At 47.0% G+C, this 15,000-nt stretch overlaps 1 protein-coding gene across 2 annotated transcripts in view; it reads left to right on the top strand.

Moving 5' to 3' along the window:
* The window catches only part of LOC145655891 (1-phosphatidylinositol 4,5-bisphosphate phosphodiesterase eta-2-like), a 17,836-nt gene extending 2,986 nt beyond the window's left edge, over nucleotides 1-14,850 (top strand). For both annotated transcript variants that reach the window (XM_081709353.1, XM_081709354.1), the window contains 15 exons: nucleotides 1-185; nucleotides 381-501; nucleotides 1,759-1,930; nucleotides 3,865-3,972; nucleotides 7,053-7,208; nucleotides 8,483-8,581; nucleotides 8,665-8,765; nucleotides 8,869-8,957; nucleotides 10,423-10,605; nucleotides 11,108-11,215; nucleotides 11,844-11,968; nucleotides 12,980-13,064; nucleotides 13,403-13,549; nucleotides 13,716-13,795; nucleotides 14,512-14,850. The exon at nucleotides 1-185 is cut by the window's left edge and continues 19 nt beyond it. In XM_081709353.1, the coding sequence (XP_081565479.1) occupies nucleotides 1-185; nucleotides 381-501; nucleotides 1,759-1,930; nucleotides 3,865-3,972; nucleotides 7,053-7,208; nucleotides 8,483-8,581; nucleotides 8,665-8,765; nucleotides 8,869-8,957; nucleotides 10,423-10,605; nucleotides 11,108-11,215; nucleotides 11,844-11,968; nucleotides 12,980-13,064; nucleotides 13,403-13,549; nucleotides 13,716-13,795; nucleotides 14,512-14,679 (1,927 nt within the window). In that variant the 3' untranslated portion in view covers nucleotides 14,680-14,850. The remainder of the gene's footprint in view (nucleotides 186-380; nucleotides 502-1,758; nucleotides 1,931-3,864; nucleotides 3,973-7,052; nucleotides 7,209-8,482; nucleotides 8,582-8,664; nucleotides 8,766-8,868; nucleotides 8,958-10,422; nucleotides 10,606-11,107; nucleotides 11,216-11,843; nucleotides 11,969-12,979; nucleotides 13,065-13,402; nucleotides 13,550-13,715; nucleotides 13,796-14,511) is intronic.
* Nucleotides 14,851-15,000: the final 150 nt, after the last annotated feature.

The following is a 15,000-nucleotide window of genomic DNA, read 5'->3' as shown; positions in this document are numbered from 1 at the left end:
CAGCCCAGCTGGGGACATCTTTAACCCCGAGCACCATGAAGTCAACCAGGATATGACCCAGCCTCTGTGTAACTACTTCATCGCCTCGTCTCACAACACCTATCTGATGGGAGACCAGCTGATGTCTCAGTCCAGGGTGGACATGTACTCCTGGGTGCTGCAGGCAGGCTGCAGATGTGTGGAAGGTCAGTTCCATTCCCAGCGACTGAATGGATGGCATCAAATTAACAGAAATGTCTCAGCATAACATTAATGCTAAATGGAAGGAACAGGGGCTGAAGATATAACAGAAGGGATTAAATAATGAAAGACATTGTAAAAGCTGCTTTCACGTTGTTGACATTGTTGCCAAATGGTTTCCGCTTTTCTAAATCGTCCAGTGGATTGTTGGGATGGGCCGGACGGGGAGCCAATAGTACACCATGGCTACACCCTAACCTCCAAGATCCTCTTCAAGGACGTCATCGAGACCATCAACAAATACGCGTTTGTCAAGAACCCGTAAGTGCAAATGGAATTTATGACTTTCAGAATTATTCATATGCCTAGATTAATTAGATCTGATATCTCAATGCAGTGAGAAATAGGTGTGAGAGTTTGGGTATATCTGCACACACATATAAGCACACGTGTGTGTGTGTGTGAGTGTGTGTGTGTGTGTGTGTGTGTGTGTGTGTGTGTGAGTGTGTGTGTGTGTGTGTGTGTGTGTGTGTGTGTGTGAGTGTGAGTGTGTGTGTGTGTGTGTGTGTGTGTGTGTGTGTGTGTGTGTGTGAGTGTGTGTGTGTGTGTGTGTGTGTGTGTGTGTGTGTGTGAGTGTGTGTGAGTGTGTGTGTATGTGTGTGTGTGAGTGTGTGTGTGTGTGTGTGTGTGAGTGTGTGTGTGTGTGAGTGTGTGTGTATGTGTGTGTGTGAGTGTGTGTGTGTGTGTGTGTGAGTGTGTGTGTGTGTGAGTGTGTGTGTGTGTGAGTGTGTGAGTGTGTGTGTATGTGTGTGTGTGTGTGTGTGTGTGTGTGTATGTGTGTGTGTGAGTGTGTGTGTGTGTGTGTGTGTGTGAGTGTGTGTGTGTGTGTGAGTGTGTGTGTATGTGTGTGTGTGTGTGTGTGTGTGTGTGTGTATGTGTGTGTGTATGTGTGTGTGTGAGTGTGTGTGTGTGTGTGTGTGTGTGTGTGAGTGTGTGTGTGTGTGTGAGTGTGTGTGTGTGTGTGTGAGTGTGTGTGTGTGTGTGTGTGTGTGTGTGTGTGTGTGTGTGTGTGTGTGTGTGTGTGTGTGTGTGTGTGTGTGTGTGTGTGTGTGTGTGTGTGTGTGTGTGTGTGTGTGTGTGTGTGCGTGCACATGATCCTTTGTTACTTTTCCCTTTTTTCATTAGCACCACTGTTGCCAAAGGTGATAATCCTATCAAGATGCACCCAGCCAGGGTTCCTCAAGGTTGTTGCTAATGAAGTGCTATTTTTAGGCAACCTCTATCAGCATGGTCGTTTTGACATGCGGGCATATTTTGCCCACTTTAGGGTTTAACTTCAGGTCATCAGCTAGTTCAACATATATCAGTTTGTAACGCCCCTTGTGTTTCTCTTTCAAATATGACGGATGCTTGATTATTTGCTCACTTTCTCATCAGAAGCATGACAAGACATGACGTCCCTTTTTATAAAACTGTGGATTTCCCACTTGTGGGTGTTCTAAACTGCATCTTTTGCTGACTTTTCTCTTTACAGATCGTCTATGCATGCTGTTTGTGCCTTTGGTTTCCCCTCTATAGGTATCCGGTCATCCTGTCTATCGAGAACCACTGCAGCGTGCCTCAGCAGAAGAAGATGGCTCAGTATCTGGTGGAGATCCTGGATGAGAAGCTCGACGTGTCCTCCATCAGCGTTATGGAGTCTGGGCTCCTGCCCTCGCCTGAAGCCCTCAAAGGCAAAATACTTGTCAAGGTCAAATATTTTTGGCTTTTTGCTGTAACTAACCAACTGACAAGTCAGTCAGCCTAGTGGCTAGAGTCAGTAAAGAAAGAAAGCACCACGCTAGGGGGAGATGAGAAAACATTTCTGACAGGCAAATTCATGAAGCACCTTTCGTGTTGGTAGACATTCATAACACCGTTTTAACTAGAACAGAGCCTAAGATATAAACCCATTTGAGGTTTTGGGGAGGTGTAGGACTGTTTCATGCTTCCGCTTGGGGCAGGCAGTGTCTAAGGCGCCTGTCTGTTACGCCAGATTGATCATCGACGGTCAGAGTAGAGCTGCAGCCTGCTGCTTCCCGGGTCCCGCACAGCCTTCCCAACATACCCGGAGCCGCTTTAACAACCCCTTTCCATTAACTTCCCTGCACGAGCCTGTGAGATCTTTGCATCCAGGAAATCAGGCCACATAGCGTGAGGTGGAACTGCACGACGTGGACCTGGCTGCTATAATTGGAAGCCAAGTGCCGTCGGCCACTGGAGAGCTGGCCCCAAGGCACAAACTGGGCCATTGGATGATATTGACAAATCACTTGGCAGCGAGCCGGCAAGAAACGCTCCAGCTGGTGGTCTGAAGCCAACGTGCGCCACGTGAGCCGCATGTACTGGCCAGGGCGGCACTTTAGCACAACCACATGTAAGCGCCATATAGCCAGGTGCTTCATTTTTGCTTAGCCAACGTGCTTGCCTTAGTCACGCTTGGTTTCCCACAGCCTGCTGGTACAGCAAACGCCACCAACAAAACAGTACGACAAGAAACGGCAGGAGATGTGCTCTGTTATGATTTGGCCCTGAGGAGGAAGTGTGTACACCACACACTGGGTTTCGTGCTAATTTGTGAGCTATTTGTGCCCATTGGTAATGCTTCTTGCTACTTTGTTTCCAAACACAAATTAGATTTCACAACCCTGAGCAGGACTTAGAGCTTTGTGGGATATGACGTTCCCAGAGCTTGATTTGTACAAATCCAGAAATGCTTTTGGAAACAAGCACTGTTGTGGACAAAAAAGGGAAATAGAAAACCACCTTGTGGTTTGATGCTGTGAAGCATCAAACCACACACGCACACACACACACACACACACACACACACACACACACACACACACACACACACACACACACACACACACTCTCTCTCTCTGCCTCTCTCTCCTGCCCACTTCTTATTCACTGAGAGTTATGGCTCCAACCTTTCAACCCCCTGACCTTGTAAAACACTTCCGAATCGATTGCTCCCGACACTAGGGCTCCACAGACCGTGCGTGGGATTGATCGCTGCTTTTCTTGGACCTCTCTGTCCTTTTGTAAGCGCACACCGCCACGCCGTGTCACCTAGTTGCGCTCAAGTCGGCTGTTACGCACATGTCAATCAAGCAATCACCAACAAGTGAGTGGACGAGCCGACAAGCCTGCCAGGTCTCGTACGCCGGTACCTGAGATGAGGCAGCGCAGCCTCATTATCCCCCTCATTTGTGAAGTGAGAGGACGTCTGAGTGCTTGACTGCTTGGTTAACCTGTTATTGGAGGTGTGACAAGGAAAGACACAGCTGCCCTTTATCAGGCTTTTTAAAAAGTGCTGCATTTGTGATCTGTTCCTTAATTCAAGCCTGCTTGGTCTGTGCATTCTCTTGAGATCTTTATGTTTTTCAGAAACATCTAAATATAACATCAAAATCTAAAATTTGCCTCGCTGCTTATGTAACATATGGCTAAGTCAGGGGGGCTGTGATATTATTAAGCATGGCCCAGTTACCCAAAAACATTGCAGTCTTGAGAGCATCTGCACTGCTGGAGACGGTGCGCTGACGTTGGCTCATGCCCAGACCAGCGTCCTCCGTGCGTTTGCCTTTTGTGCATCTCTATGTATTTCCGATTGTTCTCCGAACCTGTTGTACCGCGCAGGGCAAGAAGTTGCCAACCAACATTGATGAGAATGCGGAGGAGGGCGATGTGTCGGACGAGGACAGCGCCGACGAAATGGAGGATGACTACAAGCTGATGAACGGAGATGTGAGTGGCCTCTCGTCCCTGCAGGGCCTGGGGCTCTTCCAGTGTTCCCCTCAGATGTCCTCGCATGCTCTCTCTCTCTCGCTCTCTCGCTCTCTCTTGCTTTCTTTCTCAGCCTCGCTGTTCCTCCTGAAAGCTCTCTGTCTCTCCTCCTTGCTTTCGTTACATTTAAGCAGAAGCTGCCCTGCCTTTCTTAATCATGCTAATTCCACTGACGAACATGTCGCCGTAATATGAAGAACAATGTTCATTTAGCAACGTCCGAGCGCGTTCATTTAACGCATGGCGCACTTCTGACATTCGCATCACACTAATATAGCAGAACGCAGGGCATTAAGGGGATAGGAGACCACCCAGAAGCATTGTACATTATTCTGGGTTCAGTCATACTACTGTTATATTTATAACCGCTCAGGGCTCTTAGTACAGACTAAGTCCTAAGACCTGTTCATTTTTGATGAGACCCACCTTCAGCTCATCCTGTCCCTGCCTAAAAATCCAGAGAGCCATCGCTTTTCCTGTCTGCTTGCAAATCCAAAGTTTCACGTTCTCTGTATGGCATGAAATTATGTGGCGGACACATATTTTTACAAACCTGGAGTGTTGTTTTTTTGTGTTTAGTTTTTTTGTTGTTTTGTTTTTTTTTCATAGACAGCTTTGGTTGTCTTGCTTTATTTTTCACACCTTCCCACTACTCAGTTCAGCGTGACGCCAATAATAGAATCCACCTCCGTGCACATAAGCTGCAGTTTTCCAGAAAGCTCCCTCACCTTCTACTTTTGTGTCAATTTCTCATTCTCTTTGAAACGTGGCTCAAAGCGAACTCGCGCATGACCCCCCCCCCTGCAGTTTCCCACTCTTTTGTCTGAGCCGGAAGACCCTGTGTAATGTGGTAAATATTTCACAGGGGAACGAGAGTCTCGCTGGTCTGCAGCTCCGTTCAGACGCAGCCAGGCATGTAGCTTCTGAGGAGTCTCTAAGAGCTGTGATAAAGTGTGGTACAATACTGTTTCCTTGGGTTTCTTTTTTATACTGACAATGGCTGGGTTGCTATTGAAGTGGTAATCATGTGTGCTGTTAAGTGAACCCTGAATCAGTTATGAGATAGAGAAGCTCTTTAATCCAAATGGAATCATTTTTTGAGGTTTTTTTAAATGATTGTGTTAGCAGATCTTTCCTGTGATGATAATTCTCAGTTCCATGGGAAATATGGAAAATACTGTATGTTTCCTGTAGGTCGTCCTGACATATGTGAGGCAGAATTGATCATATGGCTCAGCTGTGTTCTGCTGTAATCTGACTATGGTGGCAGATTCACCATAGCTCATTAATCTAATATGTCAGTCATAGATTCCAAAATCTACGCACTGATTGGTTCATGAGCACAATCCCTGCCTGGTGCATTTCTGCTCGGTCACAAGATCATGACTTAAATATCGGTTTATAGTCTAGAAGTCTCCTGCGCTGTGTAAAACTAGATTGGCCCATGTGGTCCAAAACACAAACTGTATATGTCTATAGGATCTGACATGTGTGGACAAGTTTGGTGCTTTGTCATGCGGGGGGGGGGGGTTGGATGCTTGGACTCTGTGAACTGAAACACAACAGACGGCTAACGGCTCCAAGCTCTGACAGCCCATGCAAAACTTTGTTCTGAAACAATATCTTCTGCAGTGGCTCAACAAACCAGCTCACAGAAGCAAGGCTCTTGTCAGGTGAGTCTATCATCACGGAGAGTTCAGCTGCTTTCTGCCCAGCTCTGGAGAGCCACTCACAACAGATCAGCACGTTCACACACACACACACACACACACGCACACACACAGCACTAGCCGAGTCGTCGAGGAAAGACGGGAGCTGGTGTCATTCGTGAATATACCCTCCAGGCGATGTTCTCCCTCAGCTGGCTGGGGTGATTTCAAATTGAAATCATTTTGACCCGAAGCCTGGAAGTGGAGTGTGTAATGCCATTATGTACCTGCACATTCAGAAGTATGAGGTTGGCTCAGGAGTGACACACGCAGAGGGTGAGTCAATCCACCCCAGCGCTGCCATTGCATTATTATGCAATTATGCCATTATCTCCTGACACACATACGCCCACCCCTGCAAAAACTAATTCTTTTTTGTAGTCTCTCTCCTTTGCAACCTATCTATCTCACTCTTGCTCTCTCTTCCTCTCACTCTCTCTCTCTCTCTCTCTCTCACTCTCTCTGGCTCTCTCTCTCTCTCACTCTTGCGCTTTATCACTCTCCCTCATGCTTTCTATCTCTCTCTCTCTTTCTCTCTCTCTCTCTCTCTCTCACTCTCTCTGGCTCTCTCTCTCTCTCACTCTCTCTGGCTCTCTCTCTCTCTCTCTCTCTCACTCTTGCGTTTTATCACTCTCCCTCATGCTTTCTATCTCACTCTTGCTCTCTCTCTTCCTCTCACTCTCTCTCTCTCTCTCTCTCTCTCTCACTCTTGTGCTTTATCACTCTCCCTCATGCTTTCTATCTCTCTCTCTCTCTCACTCTATCTGGCTCTCTCTCTCTCTCTCTCGTGCTTTATCACTCTCCCTCATGCTTTCTATCTCTCTCTTTCTCTCTCTCTCTCTCACTCTTGCGCTTTATCACTCTCCCTCATGCTTTCTATCTCTCTCTTTCTCTCTCTCTCTCTCTCTCTCACTCTCTGGCTCTCTCTCTCTCTCTCTCTCACTCTTGCGCTTTATCACTCTCCCTCATGCTTTCTATCTCTCTCTCTCTCTCTCTCTCTCTCACTCTTGCGCTTTATCACTCTCCCTCATGCTTTCTATCTCTCTCTTTCTCTCTCTCTCTCTCTCTCTCTCTCTCTCACTCTCTCTGGTTCTCTCTCTCTCTCTCTCTCTCTTGCGCTTTATCACTCTCCCTCATGCTTTCTATCTCTCTCTCTCTCTCTCTCTCTCTCTCTCTCTGGCTCTCTCTCTCTCTCTCTCTCTCTTGCGCTTTATCACTCTCCCTCATGCTTTCTATCTATCTCTCTCTCTCTCTCTCTCTCTCTCTCTCTCTCTCTGGCTCTCTCTCTCTCTCTCTCTCTCTCCTGGCTTACCCGTTTCTCCCTTCCCTCAGACGTCCATGAACAGGAAGCATGTGGAGAACGTTGCAAAAAAAAAGCTGGACAGCCTGATGAAAGAGTCTCAGATCCGGGACCGTGAAGACCCGGACAGCTTCACCCTGGCGGCCCTGCCTCCCTCAGGCAAGCCCAGCGAGAAGGCTGCTGGGAAGGTTAGCCAGGAAACCATCGCACGCTCCCACCAGACGTCTCCCTGTGCGCTCTCTCTCTCTCCCTCTCCTCTGTTCCCTCTTTTTTTTGTATTTCTCTTTTCTCATTGTTGTTTTTCTCTTTGAAAGTGCAAGGCCTCTGCTGTTGCATACATTGCGTGGCCTGTTTGAATTTAAGCACGGACGGTGAAACGATCCAAAGCGAGGTCTTAAAGGTAGCGACTTCCTAGCAACTGTATATCGCAGGGCAGGTGGGTCAAAAGCTGTATCCTCCCCAAGACCCCCGACGGACTATTGCAGAAAATGGTGGGAGAAGGATTGAGTCGTTTGTTTGCTCTCGTGGGAAGACTCGGGCTCTGCTGTATGATTTAGTCCCCGTCCAACAGATAAACGGCTACCTTGGTCTGGCGGAGGAGATAACTGCTGTTGTAGCATGAGCATATTATGTTGGTGAAACCTCAGTGGCTCCCAGTTTCCACTGGGGTCATTAAGATGACCTCGGTGTCACTCAAGATGCATCGGGAGATGTGGCATTCCAACCGGAGTGCATGGTAATGAAAAGAGGGTCTTTTTTGTTACCCCGCCCCCAGCCCCACCCCTTTCCCCTGGACCCACCCCCCCCGCCCACCCCCCGCTCAGGGTCAGCTCGGGGGGCATGAGAGGCTGGGCAGCTTTCAGCACGCTCAGGATGGAGCTGCTGCCATCTGTTAGACGGTTGATCTCCTTTGGATTTCTCTTCAGAAGTAGTCTGGCACTCTCACTGTCCACTTCATGATTCTACGTCCTTACTCACTGCATCTAATGAGATTTCTCATCGGGCCGTTCCTGTTCCCACTTTTAAATGCAAGCGCTGGTGTGTGGCTTACCTAGTAGAGGAAGTCATTTGTCCCTTCCGACTCTTAATGAATCAGCCTTGGCTGAACTGTTGCCCAGAATTACAGTGCAGAATCTCCGCCAACTCCAGCGACACCAGCGTGGCGACAGCTAGAGCTGCGTGTGCACTGATGCTGCCACCTAGTGGCTAAAGTATATAGCACAAGATGCCCACCTTGCTTTTAACCTCCTGCATGAACCTCGTTACATGACGAAGGACATTGCCTCAAAATCTCTGTATCTTTCTCACCTGGGAGCCGTTTTTATTTTGGACATTTCCCACCTTTTGGTTTGCTCGAGGGATACAACCACACGTCATCCGTCATTTTATTTTAAGCAAGTGCTGGTGAGAGCAGGATGGATGAAGGACCCCTTCCAACGACCCGTTGCTGTCTTGGTTGCAGGGCAGAGGAGAAGACAGTACAGACACGGGAGACGAGGCCATCCCCAGCGCGAACAAGAAGTTGGCCAAATCCTTTATGGGCAGCTTCTCCAAACGCAAGGTCAGTCTCCCTCTCTGATGCACACACACACACCCACACATTGAGTCATCGAGTCACCGATCTGTGGTCTCCTGGCACTGTAGAAAAAGTCGAGCAAGCTGAAGAAGGTGTCCAGCTTTGAGGACACAGACACAGATCAGGAGAGCTCAGGCAGCGCATCACGAGCCCCCTCGCACCACAGCAGGTAGGAGGCGCACGGCAGGAGGGTGTATACGCAGAGGGGCTGTGGTGTGTGTATGGCAAGCCAGTGCTGCTTTGGTATTTAGCGACTGGGGTTGTGTCTGCAGAAGGAAGAAAACCATGAAACTGTCCAGGGCTCTGTCTGACCTGGTAAAATACACGAAATCTGTGGCCATGCAGGAGCTGGAGACCCAAGGTGAGGAAATACCACAGGAAGAGTATCACATTCACATATCACATATCACACGTCATATATCATACATCACATTCACATATCACACATCACACATCATACATCATACATTATACATCATACATCACATTCACATATCACACGTCATACGTCACATTCACATATCACACATCATACATCCTACATTATACATCATACATTATACATTATACATTATACATCATACATCACATATCACACATCATATATCATATTCACATATCACACATCATACGCCATACATCACATTCACATATCACATGTCATACATCATACATCACATTCACATATCACACGTCATACATTATACATCACATTCACATATCACACGTCATACATCACATTCACATATTACACATCATACATTATACATAATACATTATACATCATACATCACATATCACACATCATACATCACATTCACATATCACATACATCATACATCACATTCACATATCACACGTCATACATCATACATCACATTCACATATCACACGTCATACATCAAACATCATACATTATACATCATACATTACATATCGCACATCATACATCATGCATCACATTCACAGATCACACATACATCACATTCACATGTCACACATCATACATCATACATTATACATCATACATCACATATCACACATCATACATCACATTCACATATCACACATCATACATCACATTCACATATCACACATACATCATACATCACATTCACATATCATACATCATACATCACATTCACATATCACACATCATACATCAAACATCATACATTATACATCATACATTACATATCGCACATCATACATCATGCATCACATTCACAGATCACACATACATCACATTCACATGTCACACATCATACATCATACATTATACATCATACATCACATATCACACATCATACATCACATTCACATATCACACATCATACATCACATTCACATATCACACATACATCATACATCACATTCACATATCATACATCATACATCACATTCACATATCACACATCATACATCAAACATCATACATTATACATCATACATCACATATCGCACATCATACATCATGCATCACATTCACATATCACACATACATCACATTCACATGTCACACATCATACATCATACATCACATTCACATATCACACATCATTCATTATACATCACATTCAAACACCACATTCACACATCACAATCACACATCATATATCACATTCACACATCAAATTCACAAATCACACTTATGTATCACATAAAAAATTCACATTATGTTAGTTATTGAAGCTGCATCTTCTCATCCCCTCCAGAAAGCTTTACATGTAATAGGCATGTGACAGGCATTTGGCAGACATGTGACAGGCATGTGGCAGGCGTGTGTCCTTTGTACTCTGACACTGTATTTACCTTGTGGCTTGTAGGTGGGACCAGCTGGCTGGTGTCCTCGCTGAGCGAGACCAAGGCTCAACAGCTGCTACAGCAAAGGCCCACCCACCTCGTGCGCTTCAACCAACGGCAGCTTTCGCGCATCTACCCCTCGCCCTACCGTGTCGACTCCAGCAACTTCAACCCGCAGCCCTTCTGGAACGCCGGCTGCCACCTGGGTACGTCCGCACCCCAGCCCGATGTGCCTCGGGACCGAGAGGACAGAAACAGCCCGGGGAGGTGGTCGCTAAATGCTCTTCTTGGAGACCTCGTTTCTGTTCAGCTTGCTCATTAGTGCGTGCGGAACATCCTGATTGGCTGGATGAGTAGTTCCAGGCAGCAGCTGAACTCTGCAGGAACGTAGATGTCCAGGAACAGAGTTAGTGACCATTGTGATTCCACACTGCCAGGGTTGCTGCCGGGTGTATTTGATGGGCGTTTACAGTCGGTAAAATAGGATTTAAGGAGTGGCACGGGTGGCGTGCAGGTGGAAAGAGATCAATTAAGTAAATTAATCAGTTACACTCTATAGTGTCTTTTATAGTGTAAACGCATTTGTAACACAAGCATATTGGTATGAAAAGCAGGTACTATAGAGGTCACGTAAAGCATTCTCTGTGTGTGTGTGTGTGTGTGTGTGTGTGTGTGTGTGTGTGTGTGTGTGTGTGTGTGTGTGTGCAGTGGCTTTAAACTACCAGTCCGAGGGCCGGGTCCTTCAGATGAACAGGGCCAAGTTCTACAGCAACGGCAACTGCGGCTATGTCCTCAAGCCCGAGTGCATGTGTGAAGGTGAGGATAGAGCGCGGCTTGCGAATAAACGCCATTTCTCTCCATGAGATTAGGTTTAGTTTAGATTCTGCGCACCACATTGCTCTACGAATTTCTACACATTAACTTTATCAAATGAAAATGATGAAATTATGACCGCTTCAATATCAGATTCTTCCCAGAGGCAATCAGACCTAACTCACTGGTGTCCAACCCCACCCCCCAATGCCTGCCTGGACTAAACCAGACTCAATCCATCACCATCTGGCCCATCAACACTCAAGACTTATTGTATTTCCTGCATCTTCTGCACACTTCTTGCACGGTTGTATTGTGCATTCACACTTTGTACTCCAGTGTATTACGCTGCTGTACTGCGTGATGTGGAAGAAATGACATCTCACTTCATATACCCAGAGGAACGTCAGTAAAACCTCAACTTGAACTTTCTATAAGTTAACACTTATAGGTTTGCTACTATTTACCACTAACTTTGCCACTATCTACCACTGTGCCACCAGTATCCAAAGAAAAGGTGTCATAACTGCTTCCCCTTAAGCAATGTAGGTCAGGGTTCTGTTGCTAATATGCTTTAAATGGGAACGTGACCTCTGTCTTGCTTTCTCTCATTGTTTCAACCTGCCGTCAGGCTCCTTTAGCCCGATGCTGGAGGACCCGCGGCCTGGGCAGATGAGGAAGCAGCTGGTGCTGAAATTAATCAGCGGGCAGCAGCTGCCCAAACCCAAGGACTCCATGCTGGGAGACCGCGGAGAGGTGTGCACTGCGGCTGGAGCGGGAAAACCAGCCATGCCTGGAATCCTTTCCCTGTCCCGTCTGTTCCCTTCTCCCTCTCTCTCTCTCTCCCTTTTTCCCCAGCATACATTTATACGTACGCACGCAGACGTTGTAGCATCGACGGCGAAGAAGAATCACAAAGTACCCTTTCTTACCAATGAGACCACGATTGTTTACCAATAACAGGCCAAAGACAGACTAGGTGGGGCAAAAGGGGAGGTTTTCAGCACAATGTAGAACATTCATTTTGAAGCTAAATACAATCTGCAGAGAAGCATTCTGGGAGTCCTCCTGCTCTCAGTTCCCAGTGGCTCATAACCACTATATATTGACTGCAGCATGTAAGAGAGTGTCTCCTTCTTTCATGGAAAAATGGGGTTTTTCACACTTCTCCTATTGTTTCCAATAGAAAAATCTTGAATTCTGCTGTAATGTATCCTCAACCCCTTTGGGGGGCTTCTGGGGTCCGTGTTGGTGATGTGTCACTAAGCTTCTCAACTTGACAATGGAGCCCCCAACACAATGCTGGTTCGTACCAGTTAAGCCCACCCATATTACCAGCCCCTCTCAATAATATCTGATACTAAACAGACAAATGTTTGGCCACGCCCTTCCCACAGTCCGTCTGCTCCGTCCATAATTACCGAGCTGTCTAATCAGTATTAGACCCTAACCGAACACAACACAGCCCAGATCATTCCCCTGCGACAGTTTTATACCTGTGCCCACTTTAAGCCTTCCTCCCTTATAAGAGTGGTGCTTGGACCCCGTGGGATGACCCCAGAAACTGGAGCTCGCCCCACAGGGTCCGTGGCCTTCACGCCCTAAAGGGGCTTCGGCCCTGTTCGGCCTGGGGATATGATGGAGGTGGTGGTGCTGCACACACTGCTGATTCTTCTACTGCTGCATTTAATAAACAATGGCGTGAATATACATATATAAGCATATATTTATTTATTTATATACATATATATAATCTATGTTGTGTAGATCATAGACCCCTTCGTGGAAGTGGAGATCATTGGCTTGCCTGTGGACTGTTGCAAGGAGCAGACCCGAGTGGTTGATGACAACGGTGAGTGGCGGTCATGGGTCAGAGGGGTTTCACGTGCCGCGCAGGTGGTGGCTGACCTCTGGAGCCCAGCAAGCACCCGTTCAGGCTCAGCCATTATGTCTGGCGTTTCAGGGGCTGGTGCTTCATGCTGTGTAGTATCAAATTGTGTGTGTGTGCGTGTGTCTGTGTGTGTCTGTGTGTTATATATTATGCATGAGGCTGGCACCACTGAACTGCATCACTCTGGCTCTAATCGTCTTAATAATTCATGAATTCTTAAAAATCGTGTATGCCGTTTACTAACACTTTCCCCTTCTACTCTCTCACTGTCTCTTTCTCTCTCTCGCTCTCTCTCTCAGGATTCAACCCCATGTGGGAGGAAACCCTGGTCTTTACTGTGCAAATGCCAGAGATTACACTCGTGCGCTTCCTAGTCTGGGATCACGACCCCATTGGCCAGGACTTCATCGGCCAGAGGACCATCGCCTTTAACAGCATGATGCCAGGTAGCCAGGTCTCCCTTCCAGCTAGACTTTGGCGCTCATTTCCTGCCTGGAAACAGACCCCTTCCCTCTTTAAGTGTCATCACCACCCGCTTTGTAACGCAGTGGAATTTCAGTGACTCTAACCGCTTCAGTACCTGACGATGCCGGATAAATTTTCACCGTGCAGGTTACCGTCACGTGTATCTGGAGGGAATGGAAGAAGCATCCATCTTTGTCCATGTGGCTCTGAATGACATCACTGGTAAGGTAGGTGCCCTGGCCTCTATGAGGAAGCACAGCCTTCCTTGGTTATCGCTCTCCTGGTGAGGCAGTCTAGGTTTTTGCACCACTATTCCCATCCTCAGGTTTTGTGTTTATAAAATATCAGTGCTTTGCCCTTTTTCCTTTATTTTCTTGTCTGGGGAGGTTATATTTTCTAAAAGTTCTACAGTCGCTTTGAAGGGAGTAAAGAAGTTAACTTCTAAATTCAGACGTTCGTTGACGTAGGTATGAGGCAAGAAAGAATGAGTATGCCGGAACAGAAGTAGGTTTTATTCTGGTATGTAATGCAATATGTACTTTCTGCTTATCTGATTGTCTTGGGTAAACAGGCACCTTAGCGGGTAACTGCTTGTTTGGTCCATCTTAATCGTTATACATTCTCAACATTAGCACATTGTGGCTGTTCTACATTATCATGTTGAAATTTGTGGTTTTCAGGAATTAAGCCTGATAGAATAGATATTTGAACATTTTGAGGTGCTATCTTATAAAAAACCATTCACCTCTATGTTGTTAATTATTTCATGTCATTTTTCATAGACTGTCTCCATGATACTGTGATGATTACAGATGTGTGTTTTGTATAGTTTTCTATCTCTCTTTGTATAGTCTTTCCTTGCCTCTCTCTCCCTCTCTCCCTCTCTCTCTCTCTCCCTCTCTCTCTGACCGCTCTCTCTGTCTCTTTCTCTTTGTGCTTTCAGTGCAACCTCCTTAGTCGAAAAGCTGTGTTTAGAGGCAGGAATTTGTTAGGAGCCCCGATGCTGTCACTCAGACTTTCAGGTGTAGTGAGACGCAATCAGCACCCTCTGCATGTGCCATATGTCCGCCTCCCCACCTCCGCCGTGCTCGCGCCCCTCGCGAGCACGTGACCGAGCCTGGCCTCATGCACCAGCATCCAACCTTGCCAACTCACGCAGAGATGGGTTGTGCCATGATGACCACTGCCTATTAGCTCGCCAGCTTTCTCATTTGACCCCTAAGCAGATCCAGTGTCCCGGTTCCCCCTCTGCTGTGGAGGGCAGCGGTAGGCACCAGGGCTGGGTGGGGCTGGGTGGGGGTGCGGGGCTTTACAGAAGCCGCGTTCCAGGGGCGACAGCTCCTCCTCCAATTTCACCTCACTCAGGAGATTCTCAATCTGCAATACGGCCTTGAACGTCCTGTTTTGCAATATCTGGCTATTCCGTCCGACC

This window comes from Electrophorus electricus, unplaced genomic scaffold, assembly GCF_041902795.1.
Source record: "Electrophorus electricus isolate QZ-2024a unplaced genomic scaffold, ASM4190279v1 Scaffold389, whole genome shotgun sequence".
In the NCBI taxonomy this organism is placed as follows: Eukaryota; Metazoa; Chordata; class Actinopteri; order Gymnotiformes; family Gymnotidae; genus Electrophorus; species Electrophorus electricus.
Note: the sequence above shows the minus strand (reverse complement) of the source record. Positions and strands in the feature narration are given on the sequence as shown.